The following is a 15,050-nucleotide window of genomic DNA, read 5'->3' on the forward strand; positions in this document are numbered from 1 at the left end:
ATAGAAGATCGGGGGTTAGGTTGTCTTGAGACGTGCATTGTTTCATTGCTTCACTGTGTGTTATTTTTCAAATTTTTTTTAGTAGTTGGCTTTTCTTCTATTTGGGCATCATTCATAAACTTCCCATTAGTGTAATTTAGCATGAAAAAGAAGGACTAGTCTGTAAGAGGAAATGTGTATTCTGAGTTACAGGGTGCATTTGAATTCATGAGTTTGTAATACAGACTGGTTTTATATTAAACTTTCAAATGAATAAGTCAGTTCTCTGAGCATTTACGTAGTTGAAATTTGTTTGGAAAGAAAAATTATAGCTTCCAAGGCAAGAATTTCAAAGGTACCTATTATTGATGAAACAGTAATTTTTCCAACCTAAGCACCAACTTTTCTAAATAATTTTTAATCATATGATTTGTGTCTTTAATAAATATTTGATGATGTGTAGTCATTAATGTGCTTAGGATAATACATCTATTTTTTTAAAGTACCAAAACACACAGACAGGACTGTGACAGTTCTTTTGGAAAATCAGCAGTTTAAAAGAAAAAGACAAATAACTCACCTAAAATCAGTGTATAGTCATCTTCTCCCCCTCCCATCACATTTTTTCTCCTTTATTAAAGCACCTCTACTTAACTGAAGATGCAGCTGTATCATGCTGCTGTATCATGGCTGAGACCAGGAGCTTTGGCTCCTGAGCTCTGCCCATTGCAGGTGGGGAGGTGCGGGCTCTGTCCTCCCTTTCCCAGCATCTTTTGTGCCTACAGAAGAGGCAGCTGAGCCACATCCTTAGCTCGCAGGGGCTGCAGTTGACCACCCAGTGTATCACCAGCTGGTTCAAGCAGCCCAAACCAACATGCCAGACTGTCATCTGCCCCGTGTTAGGACACGCGGATCAGCAGAGCACGTAGGAGTGCCCAGGTCAGGAGGGAGGCACCTGATATACTCCATGCAATGTCATCTGGTGACTCCAAGAACTCTTCTGATAGTCCAGCAGGTCCAGAAGAGGTTTCGTCAGCTGTTTGTGATCAACATTTTTTACAAAATAACACCAAACAAACACTCAAGGAATTAGGTCCTGTGTAATTAGGTCCATGTAAGATTTTCTCCACCAGAAAAAGAAAGGTAAGTTGAACGGATGCAGAGAGATCATCTTCATCAGGAATTATTATTCTTAACAATAAACTTTTTACAAGGCAAATTCACTGCTTTAACTCATTTTGCTTCAAAAATCTAAAACACATGCATGAGCTTAGATGTCACATACAGTGTTAGCCAGATACAGTGGCAGAGGTAGGGAACGAAGTCTCTGAAGTTCCCAATTCGATTATTTTAATGAAGAACCATAATCTTTCCTCTTCACCTGTTCCTTTCCCTCCCTCCCTAAATGGGAAGAGGACTCTCTTAGAAATGATATGTTTTCTTATGTGTTTTTTTGCCAGCACTGTATGTCCATCTGGATTGACCAAGAAAATGCATTTTCACATTCAGTCCAGAGTAGGGAGGTTTCCTCTTTCTGGTCTGCAGCTCACTCTTTCTGCTTCTGTTTTTCCAGGATTCAGGACAAGTCATTCCTCTCATCGTGGAAAGCTGTATCAGATTTATCAACCTATACGGTAAGCTCTGAAACATAGCATGTCATTTCATTACTGCCCTGACTTTTTTGTACATCTTCTACGTAGTGTATTTACCACGACAGCTTTGTTTTTAGAATAGAGATTAAAAGTATTTTTAAAACTATATTAATTTCTCACCACCGTCTCCCATCTTTGCTGCAGGTCTTCAGCATCAGGGAATTTTTAGAGTGTCTGGTTCCCAGGTGGAAGTCAATGATATTAAAAATTCATTTGAGAGAGGTAATTGCATTTTCATCTATTCGAGCACCTTAATATCTGACATTTTAAAATATTTTAAATTCTAATTACTTTCTTGGCTGTTTAAGCAGTTTGTGTGCACTTTGTGTACTGCACCTAAAAATTTGCACCATCATATGCTTAAAGACAAAGTGTAATGATGACACCTACATGTTTTTCCCCTGTTAAGTACTAGGAGCTGGAAGTTGTTTTTCATTTTGTTTAAACGAGGCATATGACTCTTGAATTAACTGTAAGCTTTAGTCTTTTGTTAATGATAAACTGCAAATAACAGTTTGTCTGTATTTTCTTTTAAAGAACATCAGAAAGGAGAGATTGTGGTTTTTAATTAGATTCAAGAGGCTGCGTAACGCAATTTGAGAACCCTGTTACTTGATCTTCTGGAATATGAGTGCTCAACTTTCTGCTCCCTCTGCCAAAGTGGCATCACGATCAATGAGAATAGGGCTGTGAAAGGGTCGTTCCTTTTTCAACCACTGGCTTCATTCCCGAAGGAAACTTCAGCCCCAGAGGAGAAATCATGAGAAAAATACTAGGAAGTAAAAACAGCTTTTTAAACATGAGTGGTTTGCAACACCCAGCCTGGGATTGCTCTGCTAGGGGGACCAGGATCCAGCAATCCCCTAATTGTGTTAAAACAATACTAGTTACATTTTTTTTTAATCTTACATTCTCTTCTCTTGGCTCTTAGAAGCTGGGTTTTTTTTTAATTTCCAGAAAAACCTTTCACAGATCATCTGCTAATGAGAAAACCCTTGGAGCAATAAGTCTTGTGACTAAAAGCATGAAAAAAATATGCACAGTATTTTTCTCCCCAGGATTAGTTATATATCTTGTTTAACCTGATTTCGCCTCTGACGAAATATGTGAAGCAGCTGTTTTTACATGCTAAGTGAAGCCATGTCCTCCTATTCTCCAGCTTTTAAATCTGCCTTATTGTTAACTGCTTCTTCTGGGTAGTGGTATTCTCCAGAATATCTTCCAAGATACGTACATCTTAAAATGTTTCAAAATAAAGATTAAGTCTTTTAAGTTACATGTAGTTCAGCCATGGCTGAGGTTTCAGTTCGGGTTTCAGTTCCTATACAGTCTTTTCACGAAATGCTTTCATGTATTCCTGAACGTTTTAATTTTTCAGAATGAAAACAGATTTCCAGTTCAAAATACGTAGTTGGAAGTTCAGGACCTAAGAGATCAATAGCTTATGTAATTTAAAGGGAGCTTTATTTAGGCTGCCAGTTTCAGTTTAATCATAGCCTGGGATTTCTAAATCAGTGTTTATTATCTTACTTGAATGCTTGCGTTGCCACCTCCCACACACTACAAATAAAAAACCCCCAAAATGTCACTCACTTATAAAAATGTTGCATGCAAGAATGCTCCTGCATGTGTGTTTCATTCACTTTATCTACTTTTTCAGGTGAAAATCCTTTGGCAGATGACCAAAGTAACCATGACATTAACTCAGTTGCTGGAGTACTGAAGCTCTATTTCCGAGGGCTGGAAAATCCTGTCTTTCCTAAGGAAAGATTTAATGATCTTATTTCTTGTATCAGTAAGTAGAAATCTCTATTTCTTTCTCAATAGAGTTTTACTTTCATATATCCAATAGCAGCCTGAAAAAAAGAGCTAACTTCACAGATTTTTCAGAGACAATTTGTTTGCCATCTGTATCAGTCTGGGTCAGTTATTAGTCATGCTCACAGCTGTGGTTGTTCCCTTTTCCCAGTGGGATTAGTGTACAGTACAACTCTTTGTTTAATAGGGCAGGAAGGATATTTTTTGGTATACAAGAAATAGTTAAATTTAAACGCATTATTATTTTCCTCTGTGCACTGGAGCAGACAGAAGGGGATGAAGTCATGACCGTGCAAACAGAGGACGTTACTTGCCACAAAGGTTTTCATGCCCCGCAGCTTGGAGTCAGCACTGGTGAATAAGTGACCAACTGCTCAACATTGTGTGGTTCTAGACCTTTATTGTGCTCATCTTAAAACCAGCAGGAAAACCCTTCCACGCAGGAGCGGAGGGGAGCAGCTGCATGTTGTCTGCAGAAGAGCCCGCTCTGCCTTCCAATAGACAACCCGTCATGGGGCGCCTCGGAGGAGCGTTGCAGGGGTCTGGGCACTGCTGGTGTTCATAGCTGGACACAAAGAGGTTGTAGTAATTTAGGAAGTTCTCAGTGGATGAGTGAATTGCTCTGGCATGCACCAAACCTCTTCCAGTTTGCAGATCGCCGCAGATGTTGAGGAGGGGTGAGGCCAAACGACCCATCAGTAGGCTTACCGCTCCCCGAAGGCCCATCAGAAGTGGTCAGAGGTGTGAGCTTTGTGGAAGAATTTCTTCCTTTCAACCCTTCTTTTGTAACATGCCTGCTTCAGCCAAATGGAGAAGGAGGGTTTCACAGGAGACAAGGGACAGTCCTGTGGGATATTAGTTAGGACAGGCTCTCTCCAAACCGTTATTTTGGCAAAGGGGTCTCAGCCCAGCAGGCAGGACCGCAGATCAATGTGTGCACAGTGTCTTGGGCCATCAGATGGGCTTTTCTGCTCACTGCTGGGGGAACCCCATGTGTGTGGTTTCCTTCCCAGATAAGGAGGATTGCAGTAATTCAGCCTGGAGATTACAAATATGTGGATCGCTATGATCGGGTCTATGTGCAATATTTTATGTTTCCTTTTTTGCTGATTTTCTGCAGCTGTTGCTTTTTACAGGCTCAGTGGTACTGAGGAGTCCTGAAGGACCTCAATACTGCAGTTTAACAGTCTGATCCCTGATACCGAGGGGGACATTGTCTCTTTAGGAAGCATCATCTTGGTTCTGCCTGAGTTCAGCTTTAGTTAACTGCAGTGCTGTAGCCCAGAAAATGTCTGCGAGTCATAGAAATTGAAATCTAAAAAAGGACCATTTTGACTGAGGGATTTTCTGCATGACAGGGATGATGGAACTTTACCTAATAGTCCTGCACTGATTTCCATAACTTCTAGATGAATGAAAGCATGTGTGCTAGAAAAAATTATTGATTTAGTGGCTTCTGTTGACAGAAAATCTACCACATTCTTGGATAAGCTGTTCAAATGATTAATCACTTTCAGCGTTAACCATTTGTATCAGATTTCCTTTTCAAAATTTCTGCTGTCAGATTCTGCCCATTGGATCTCTTTATGACTGTATTATTTTGACTAAGCATTATGAAAACTAGAAATGACGGTTCTTGTATGTGGAGATGGTATTGCATTCTGCTGTGTTGAAGAGCTTTAAATAGAATTGCAAAATACCAAGAATGAGTATTTGGCTTACAACTATTATACAAGTGAATGCTTAGGAGATGCAAAAATATTTGCCCAAAACAATCTTTTAAATATCTTCCAAGAAGAGGAACCTGGATGGTTTCAAAGAGTTTCTGTTCACCATTGAAGCTTCTGAAGACAGGCCACAGTATTTGGAAAGAGGGGTAGAAGCTGAAATCCTTAACAACTAATAGCCTGGAACAAAGTCATTGCTTTTCCCAGCCACCTTTTAGAATGGCACAGTTATTGGGAGAGAGGTGTTGCCATCTGATCGTGGTTTAGACTGGCTGTTCTCTGAGGCTGCCGTAAATCTGGATTATCATCTCTACGGCACCTTGTCAAGATGAGGTGTAATGACTGAGTGGTTCTGCTACGTTTGACTTCTGCTATTGCTGGGACAGAAGAGAACAGAGGATTTTCTTCCTGATAATGTGTTGTAAGAGTCTCAGATCTTTCTGGCATGTTTTGGAGGAAGCCAGGCGAGGATGCTTTCATTGTTGTTTGGTTTGGTTTCCACAAGGTTATCGTTAGGGGCACTTTGAAATGGCCCGTCACTGCCTTCCTTCGGCGCAGGGAGGAGCGGTCACTTTGGAATAGGCAGGACAAAAGGGGTTTACTCTTTGAGCACACTGGGGTGGTTTTACTTTGTGTTGTCACAGTGCGGGGGTTGAATGTGGTGTGAGCAGAGAAAGAACCTTTCTTGTGCCTTGCACCCACAGCAAGCCCCAGAACCACCTGCTGGGAACAGTGGGCTGCGTGTCTGCATCTTCTGATTATCTGAGAATCCTGAGATGGAGTGTTTTTACAGCTGTGTACCCGGTCTACATGCTTCCTTAAGTGGCCCACCACTTCCAGGGAATAAGACGCTTTTTTGGGTTGGTTTGTGGTTTTTTTTTTCTTTGTTTTGTTTTGTTTTGTTTTTTTTAAATAAAACAACAAGCATTTCAGAATTTACTACCTGTCACAGTTTAGTTCAAATAGCACCTACATGGCATGTACTAACAAAACCTGCCAATCTCAAAGACCCTTTCCATTGCTGTCTTTTAACCTTAACACTTTGTATATCTTGCAAAAAGGTCTAGGCAAGATTTTTCTTCTATTTCAGACTTCGAACCTGTGATAGTTGTATTAGTTTCTTTTTCTGTGCTCACGTGGCCTCATGTATTAAGTACGTTGGTCTTCATGTTAATGGGAGCAGGGCCAGACTCCCTTTCCTCTGTGAGAACACATAATACTGTAGCTTCTTTAGATCACAACGTAAAAATCCACAAAGGTTTCTTATTTTTAATTAAGAGGGTTTAAATACTCTTGTTGCATTCACTGTCTGATAAACAGTGGGGAAGTTAATAAACATTAAGTTGTTTCAAATAGATTTTCAAGATAAATGTCAGTGTGTTTTTCTTAATTGTTGGCAGAAATTGTTATAAAAGGGAGGGGAGAAAAAGCAAATTCATAAAGTTAATGTTCACATAAAACTGTAAAAGGGCAGAATGTCACACATTTTATATGGAAATGTGATGTTGCCAGTGAAAAACCCCTTGAAACTGAAGTGCTTAGTTATGGATGTCAAGCATAATTGAGGCTACAGCTGCAAAATGAACCTTTCCTCAGTACAGCCACTGAGGAATTCCTTTGCATTTATGCATATATTTCCGAATGAAATGGAGCATTGTGATTTAATGCTTTCCCTTCTGCAAATACAGTGGAAACAGTGCAAAATGACTGTGACTTTTAGGGCAACTTGTATTAATTAGACTCATGAGAACAATGTTATGCTCTTTGGGCTTATGAACTGTTTTAGATAAAATTTGTGCCGAATTATGGTTTCTCCAGAGCAAGCATGAAAAGTAGGACAGAATGTAAAGAATCCATCTGATTATGGGCCATAATTCTGCATTCTCAGCAAAAGAAGTGGCTACTATTGCTCCCAGCAGCACTCGGCAACCCAGGGGCTAAAACAGAGGTGGCAAGGAAGGGAGGAGAGTTGCACTGCGCTTCTTGTAGAAAAAAGGTTGGGCCAAACGCAAGCAAAATATTTGTAATAGGAGTTACATGGAGACAGAGGGTACTGATGCTGTGCTTAGGGCTGGTCATAACTCACCTTCACTGCTGGGGGACGGCAGCTCCTCTCCTGGTGTCAGTTCTTACACACGTGAATTACGGTTCACTTATACGTATGTAGCTGCGCAATGCAGCAGCAGACACATCTCAGCTACCCAGACAACTTGGCTTCTGCTCAGGTCATTGTCATTCTTCTTGGTTTCATCTCCCTTGCCTTACATTTGATATACTAAGATGCCAGGATGGATGAAAACTTGCATCTTTTTTCCTTCTGATTTTCACAATTTCAATCCCTTGCTGCCAGCAGTGCCTGTTTACCTAAAGGCGTAAATGCTATAAATGCTATGCAAGGAAATTATTTTCTCACTTTTCCAGACTATTGCCCATTACTTAAAAAGTAAAAAACTGTATTCTGAATTGTCAGCTCTTCCTGAAAAAGTTTCAACAAAATTACAACTGTTTCCTTTACTAAATGACAGTGGAGACCGTTGTGTTTGTCCTTCTGTAATGCCTTCTTAAATAGATCTAAAAGAGCTGTAAGTGGCACTGCTGAGTTAATATATACGTATCTTTGAGTTGGATTGGACTCATCTACCAAAGTGGAAAGAGGCATAAATTGTTAACTTCAGCACTAATGCATATTCACATAAATTGCTTGTCAGCTGCAAATTGACCATAAAAATTACATCTGCAAGTGTAACTCAATCCCATGTGACATTCAGTCGGTGTGTAAAATACGCATTAGGCGTTCACTCTGCCATTAGTTAGTGCCACACCAAGTGGAAGTAGCGAGTGACTCCTACAGTGAGATACCACATTGGGTTTTATCCTTTAAAACAGTGATCCTAAAGGAGAGAGATAGCTTACGTTACCATTGTTTGCTCTCGTCTTCCTCCTTTTTGCTACCCTTGCCTGTGAAATATGCTGAGCTTGCACAGCACTGGCTGTTACTGTAGCAAAATTCATTCATTGCTGACACCAGCTTTCTCCTTTCATGTGTTATGATCAATAATATCTTCACTTTGCCAAATGTTTGCAAGTCTTTTGTTGCTACTGAGGTTGGCCCATGCAAACTGTCTGCTAACAGAGAGTGGTAGAACATACACGATCCAGAACTCCCCATTTTAGAGCTCTGGCTGCTCCCAGGGTGAATCTTCTTCTCGTGGGATAACCTCTCACCACCAGTGCAGGAGAGTCCATGTGTAGAACCAAGACCAGGAAAAGTACAGTGCTTTTGTAGTATTTTTAGCTAAACCAGAGTGATAAAGGCTTGCAGCTGTCCAGTTGGCCCAAAATATTTCAGAATCACCAGCAACTGCTCTCTTGCGAAAGACTTTTGTTCTCCATCACCAAGCACCGTATTTATATATTTGAATATTTATTGCCTTTTATATGCTCCACTGATTCAGGATTATTGCTTAATTAAAATTCAATTTACATTTTCATATTGTTATTTAGGATGAATGTACCCCTGTCTTCATTTATAATTTAGTTTTGTTTTATTTGTATTTGGGGGCTCATGTTAGTAATTGTGTTTTCTCCCCTCTCAGCTTTCCTTTACTCTTCTGAGGCAGACTGTTCACTTTCGATCTCTTTCACTTTAGAGTCTGCCCTTGCATAAACATCGTGAGTCACCAGGTGGTTAAAATGTGTTATTTCTCCTGGAAGACAAAAGCAGACATTCATTGATTCTGTGTGTCTCTGCAGTAAGCAAAGGTGACACCACATCTCCAGAATAGGTTCCAGTGTTCTGGGAGACTGAAGATCACACTTTTTAAGGCTTGAGTAGCTCAGATTTATGCTTCTCTCATGCTCTTCAGAACTGGTCCTTAGCCCATGGCTGACAAAGAGGCAGCTGGCTGATAAGTAATTCTTTCATTTATGCAATGACATTAGTTTCATCTGGATTCATTCATCCAGTTCAAGGACAAGGAGTGTTTGCAGAGGAAGTCCATGGGAGATCAAGAAATAAATCTTTTCCAAGAACAATGCAAGATTGCCCCTCAACAGATTTTCTTGTGGAGGTTGTGATCTACCTCATTAGAGGATTTTATGAACAGGTTGAACAGATGTCTCTCAGAGGTGATTGATGTGAATTCAAAGAGTGAGACTGTAGACTTAAATGACCTCTGAAAAGTCCTTCCAGATCTCTGTTTTTCATTTTTTGTAGTAGCTGGTGGAGGCTTCTTAGATCCCAAACACCTCTTGACGCTTAGATGCCTAGATAATTTTATGAATACACGGAAAACCAAGCTCCTTATATTATTAGAGTGCTTTGTTCAATTATTGTCTGATGAAGATACGTTAGTAGTTCTGGACACAGGTGCCTGGCTCTTCCACAGAGTGCTATAGTCATGAAGCCCCAGGAGCTGGCCTGTTCCCTTTCTCTTGTTTCACCTCACAAATGTCTCCTGTGCTCTGGGCTGCCCTGTAGCTCCACTTTGACAGGAGCAGTGTTCCCACGCCAAACACTTCTCATCTGGCTGCAGGAAACTCTCCTGGTTGTGGGTTAGACCCCTGTGGCTGAGAAAGGTCTGGAAGGCCAGAGCTTGTGTATGTCAGGCCAGAGCTCCATAAGTTTTGTTCCGCTCTGAGAACTGGGAACTAGAAAGTAATAGCCATCTCTATTAGTGATATTTACCTGACAGTAGTCTTGATTTGTGATTGATATTCATGTGTCCTTCACACAGATCTCCCTTCTCTCCTTCACTCCACAGTCAGAAAAAACACGTTAGTTCTCGATGTGCTTGGCCTTGCCAGAGGCTTGTCCTGTTGCTTGTCTTTGAGAATGTGAGTCTCGTATCATTAGAGCAATGAACCAGTTTTCAAATCCCATGATTTCTGTTTCTGCCTGGCAGCTAATTGCATTATTAGGACAAGTCATGTAATATCAGCATTTCAGTTTTCTTAGCTGAGAAATGGGTAATACCTCACCAGGCACTGAGGTAGGGCTAATTACAATTCTTGAAAATTGGAGTAATGGCAAGAGGGCCTCCACCAGAAGTGCTGTGAGAGGGGAGGCACAGCCAGCTCTCTGCAGTGTTGGGATTGCCAGTGGCTCCTCGCAGCAACCAGCTTGTAGCCTGGATGCCCGTTCTGCCCCGAGGCTCTTCGGCAAAGCTGGTGCAGGCAAAGCAATGCTTTCCCTTCCCTCTGCATGGGAAACAGCAAAGCTGCAAATTCTTTCTGCCTGGATGCAGAAAGGTCATTCTGCATTCATTCCTTCTTTTCTACATACACTAACACACACTGCATACACACGAGTGAATATGAAATTTAGCTCCTCATTTAAAAGCAGCACACAAATACATAATGTCATTACCTGTCTCCTTTAAACCAAATCAATGCTGAGAAAGAAAAGCCTTTTGAAATAATGTGGAAAGCACATTAATTTACCACTTGGCAGTAGTTTGGATTTCCAATAAAGGGGCTTTCATGGAAACTGGGGCTGGGTTACTAGGAAGGTATTGGAAATAAACACACTTCGTTCCAGCATGTAGAGCTTGTAACTGCTGCAGTATAGAGGTGACCTGCTAGTACTTACTAGTGATCATGCCCGTAGTAGGGCAGCTGGGATAGCTCAGCACAGGACCATGCAGCCGAACTCTCTGTACCTACTCTGCCATGTCCGTGCTGCCTACTGGGACGAGTTTCTGGCTCATGCATCCTGTGAACCATGTCTAGGAACTGCTTGGAAGAGTTGCAGTTGGCGCAGACCTCAAAGCACATAGGAGAGTGAGATAACCACTGTGTGGTAGCTGCCTGCTGATATTTAAGACTGCGACCCATCCTGGTTTAGCTCACCAGTTTAGGCAGAGCACCAGATAGGCAGCAGAGTGCTGGAAGGAGCCACTGGACCCACCTGGGAGCCCGGCCAGTGCATTTCTCAGGTCTGATTTACAGGCTGCCCAGGGAGGTTGTGGAGTCTCCTTCTCTGGAGACATTCAAAACCCGCCTGGACGCCTCCTGTGTAACCTCATCTGGGTGTTCCTGCTCTGGCGGGGGGATTGGACTAGATGATCTTTTGAGGTCCCTTCCAATCCCTAACATTCTGTGATTCTGTGATTCAGCGATGACTGAACCTGGTCCAGGGCCAGTCTCCAGAACTGGTGGGAAGAGGCAGATCTGCAGCACAAGGCATTAACCGGGAGAGGCTGTAATGCAGAAGGCAAGTTCTGGTGCTGCATCACAGCTTCCATCCAGCTTCCCATGCCCAGCACATGGAGCAGAAAGGCTGGAGAGGAGCTGCGGTGCCACCACACAGCACAGCAGTGCTGCTGAGATGGGAGTGCTGAAAGGTGTAACCAGAGCACCTTTGGACTTCCCTCCCTCAGCCCCACTCCTTAGAAAACCCACCTGCGCACATGCACACAGGCTCAAAACCACTCAGACCTACAACTCCGTACAGAGGCTCACAGACAGACTTGTCAGGGGGAAGGTGTGCTGAGCTGGAGACTCACAAGGTGCCCCAGCTGTAACCACAGCTCCTTTTGTTGGAAGAGCGGGAACTGAAGATACAGGCAGACTCCTTCTACTGGCAGTGGCTTAGTTTAGGGAGGTGGAAAAAAGCCCTGCACTAAAACTGACATCTGTGGGCTGCACAGAAAAGCAGTGTGGCACAACACTGCAGAAGTGAGGGGACATAGCATTGGCATCTCCAAGATGTGCACTGGACAGGGAGAGGAGAACTGTGGTTGCTCTGTGCATCCTCGCTGTGCAAGCAGCTCCCAGGCTTAGCACATTCCTGCCATGGACTCCAGTTCTTAACCAGCAACCAGAAATACTTCTTGATTCATACAGTCCGTGTTTAACAGCAACATAAACATAAATTCCAACTCATATTCCACTTGAGAAGGTGTAAAGGCTTGAACTGATTTTCAGCTAGGGTTTGAGTTCAGTGTGACTCATTAGATTATAAATTATAAAACTAGTCAGCAGTCCTTTTCCAAGTTTCACCCATCCAGTGGGATTCCACTGAGCCAGTGGAATCTCCTGTAAATGCAGGTGTGGGAACAGGTTTCTGAACCCAGTTTACTACACTGGCATTTCCTAATGAACTATAGCACTTCTGCGTGGTAAACAGAAGTCTCGCTGCCAATGTGCTCTGCATATGCTTAGTTCTTGGTACCAAAATACCAATTACTAGACACTAGTTATTCTTCTAAGAAATACAAGTCAACACAGATTTTGCACCTACAAGCAGATGCTAATTGGTACAAATAGCCATACCAAAAACCACAAATAAACACCAGGAACTCTATTTACAGTTACATACTTTTGTGTAAGTAATTACTTAAAACAGGTACTCTTAAATATCACATTTTGTGGTACAAATGGCTTTTCAGCTGTTGGAGTCAGCTCCTATTTCTCATTTCCACATTTCTGAGTATCCATTTCAGTGCCACTGGACAGTATTTCTCATGTAGTCTGCTAAGATTTCCCTTAGATGTTGTTAATTGCAGCATTCTTTCTTGGCTGACATAAAAAGCATTACTGAAATTGCAGGTTGTTTCTAATAGTGTCATTTACACAGAAAACACATTGAGTACAAAATTGAGATATTACTTATTTTGAAAAACAATTTATGCTTTTATCCCATCACTACGCCACTTGCAGCCACATAATCTTCCTGGCCAACACAGGAGAGAATGCATCCTTTTTGTAAGACATTAGGAACTGGTGCTTTTGTTAAGCTGACCTTGTTTTGCCTGCTTCAGAAGAATTTTGGTAGACTGCTATAAAATCGTTTGGGAAGATACATTTGTGTCTTATATTGTGTACATATGGTGTGTTTGTTGCTTACACACCATAAAACATAAGGCCTTTCTCCTGCTTTGCCATTAAGAGAGTTATAGCTGGACATTTGCTTAAGAAAACTCATTAGAGAAGCTCAGTGATTGGAATATTATATCTGATGTGAACATTCAAAGAAAGAGAATGAATCTGTATTTGAAACTGATAGCAAACATCTCTCCTTGGTTCTCTCAGGTTGTTTATGGACTGGTATTGTGATTTTGTGAGCTGTCTGGCTCAGCACGTGGCCAGGGTTTGACTTGGGCAGATTTGTGACTTCTTAAGTTAAAGATGTTACCTTTAAACTGTGCAGTTTTCATGGGGGGGAGAAGATCTTATTTTTGTAATACACCAAAATGAGAAGATATTGGCTAGGGACATGTGATGGTAAAGAGTCGAAGTAAATTGAGTAAACTGATTGAATGTTATTTTAGACCACCATATAAAAGGGAACTTAAAATGCTTCCTTCTGTTTCCAGGAATAGACAATCTCTATGAGAGGGCTCTTCACATCCGCAAACTCCTCCTTACTTTGCCCAGGTCGGTCCTTATAGTGATGAGATACCTCTTCGCCTTCCTCAACCAGTAAGTGCCTTATAATTCCCCAAGATACCGTATCTCTATCTGCCTTCCTCTGCTGCTATTGAAGTTCTTTGAATTTACTCATACTCTATGTAGAATTTACATTTGAGCTCCATTTAACACAAAAGCTGATCTAATTGGCAGTGAAAATAGAAGGAAAACACCAGTTTTCATCCAAATTAAAATTGCATTTGTCCAAAACTGAGCAGGGTTGTAATAAGACAGATTAAAGTGTTGTCTGAAATGGGGAGTGCAGGCTATAGCATTAAAGCTGGTTACAAAATAAGCTGATAAGAGAAATAACAAACACAAACTGTAACTAATAGTTTACTTAATTTAAAAGTAGATATATTTTTTTCCTTATCTCAAGCTAATTTTAATCTCTTAACAGGAAAAATAAACAGCATATTCAAGCAGCACAGGCACTACAAGCTACATGTTTGATGCTAGGCACTGCCAGAGTGAGACACTGTGTTGCTGCTTCTATTTTCTGATAATAGGGTTACCAGTATAGAGAACATACACCCCCGTGTACACTTTGATATGAAGTAGCTTGGTTTTCACATTGAACGCTCAGGCAGATGCTGGAAGGAGGGTAGTGTGAGAAAGAGAAAGTGGAGTTCGTGTCTTCGTCATCCCAGAAAAACTTCTCCATTCTTGAAGAGAAAACAAAAGACAGGTTTCACACTGTGTTTCTCCCTCCAGTCCTTCACAGCCCTTTCTGGTTTTGCTGACCCCAGTATTTTCACTGAAAATTTGGCTTCTCGTGCACTTTGCCCTGATTCTAGCTTTTCTCTTTCTGCTGTCATATTGTGCGTTTCGTGTTATATCTGTTTTCGTATTGCCTTTTTCCTCTTGTTATTCCTAAATTTGCCCTCTGCTGATTCATTCTGTCTTTGTGACCTTCCCAATTTCATCCATCCTATCTGTTCCAATAGAAACAGGGTCTTTGCAGCCAGGTGATGTGTGTTCCTGTATTCACAGCTGTTCCCATTTCCTTTCTTCTAGTAATTTCTGAACCACTTTCAAACAATGTTGAAAAGAGGGGCAGAAATCTAAAGTTTTATGAAAATAACCATTCATTTAAAACACGAATTCATCCCTGCAGAGTGACACAGGGATGTAATGTCTGTAAATGTCTGTGTAAATGTCTCAAAGGCTGCTATCACAGCTTCTCTTCTACTTAGACATACAGATTGACCAGAGCTATATGGGGTTGTACTAGTTACATGGTCATGTCATCTACATCTCTGCTCTCCACAGGAATGCAATTCAGAAAGCGGGCTAAATCCCTTACTGCCTGCAAATTGTTCCTGGTGCATCCACAGGAAAAATGTTCCCATAGTTTGACTTTCTGCAAATCCAATTCTGCTTTTTGCATATGCAATTATGCCTGCTTGGCCACGGGAAATCACCAGACCTCATGGCAGACCTCACCTGGTCTAGTCTGCTG

The 15,050-nt window shown here is 41.5% G+C and overlaps 1 protein-coding gene across 2 annotated transcripts in view; it reads left to right on the forward strand.

Moving 5' to 3' along the window:
- The window catches only part of SRGAP1 (SLIT-ROBO Rho GTPase activating protein 1), a 143,857-nt gene that overhangs the window by 112,621 nt on the left and 16,186 nt on the right, over positions 1-15,050 (forward strand). For both annotated transcript variants that reach the window (XM_065631098.1, XM_065631089.1), the window contains exons 13-16: positions 1,553-1,613; positions 1,776-1,853; positions 3,292-3,426; positions 13,495-13,600. In XM_065631098.1, the coding sequence (XP_065487170.1) occupies positions 1,553-1,613; positions 1,776-1,853; positions 3,292-3,426; positions 13,495-13,600 (380 nt within the window). The remainder of the gene's footprint in view (positions 1-1,552; positions 1,614-1,775; positions 1,854-3,291; positions 3,427-13,494; positions 13,601-15,050) is intronic.

This window comes from Caloenas nicobarica, chromosome 1 (genome assembly GCF_036013445.1).
Source record: "Caloenas nicobarica isolate bCalNic1 chromosome 1, bCalNic1.hap1, whole genome shotgun sequence".
NCBI lineage: Eukaryota > Metazoa > Chordata > Aves > Columbiformes > Columbidae > Caloenas > Caloenas nicobarica.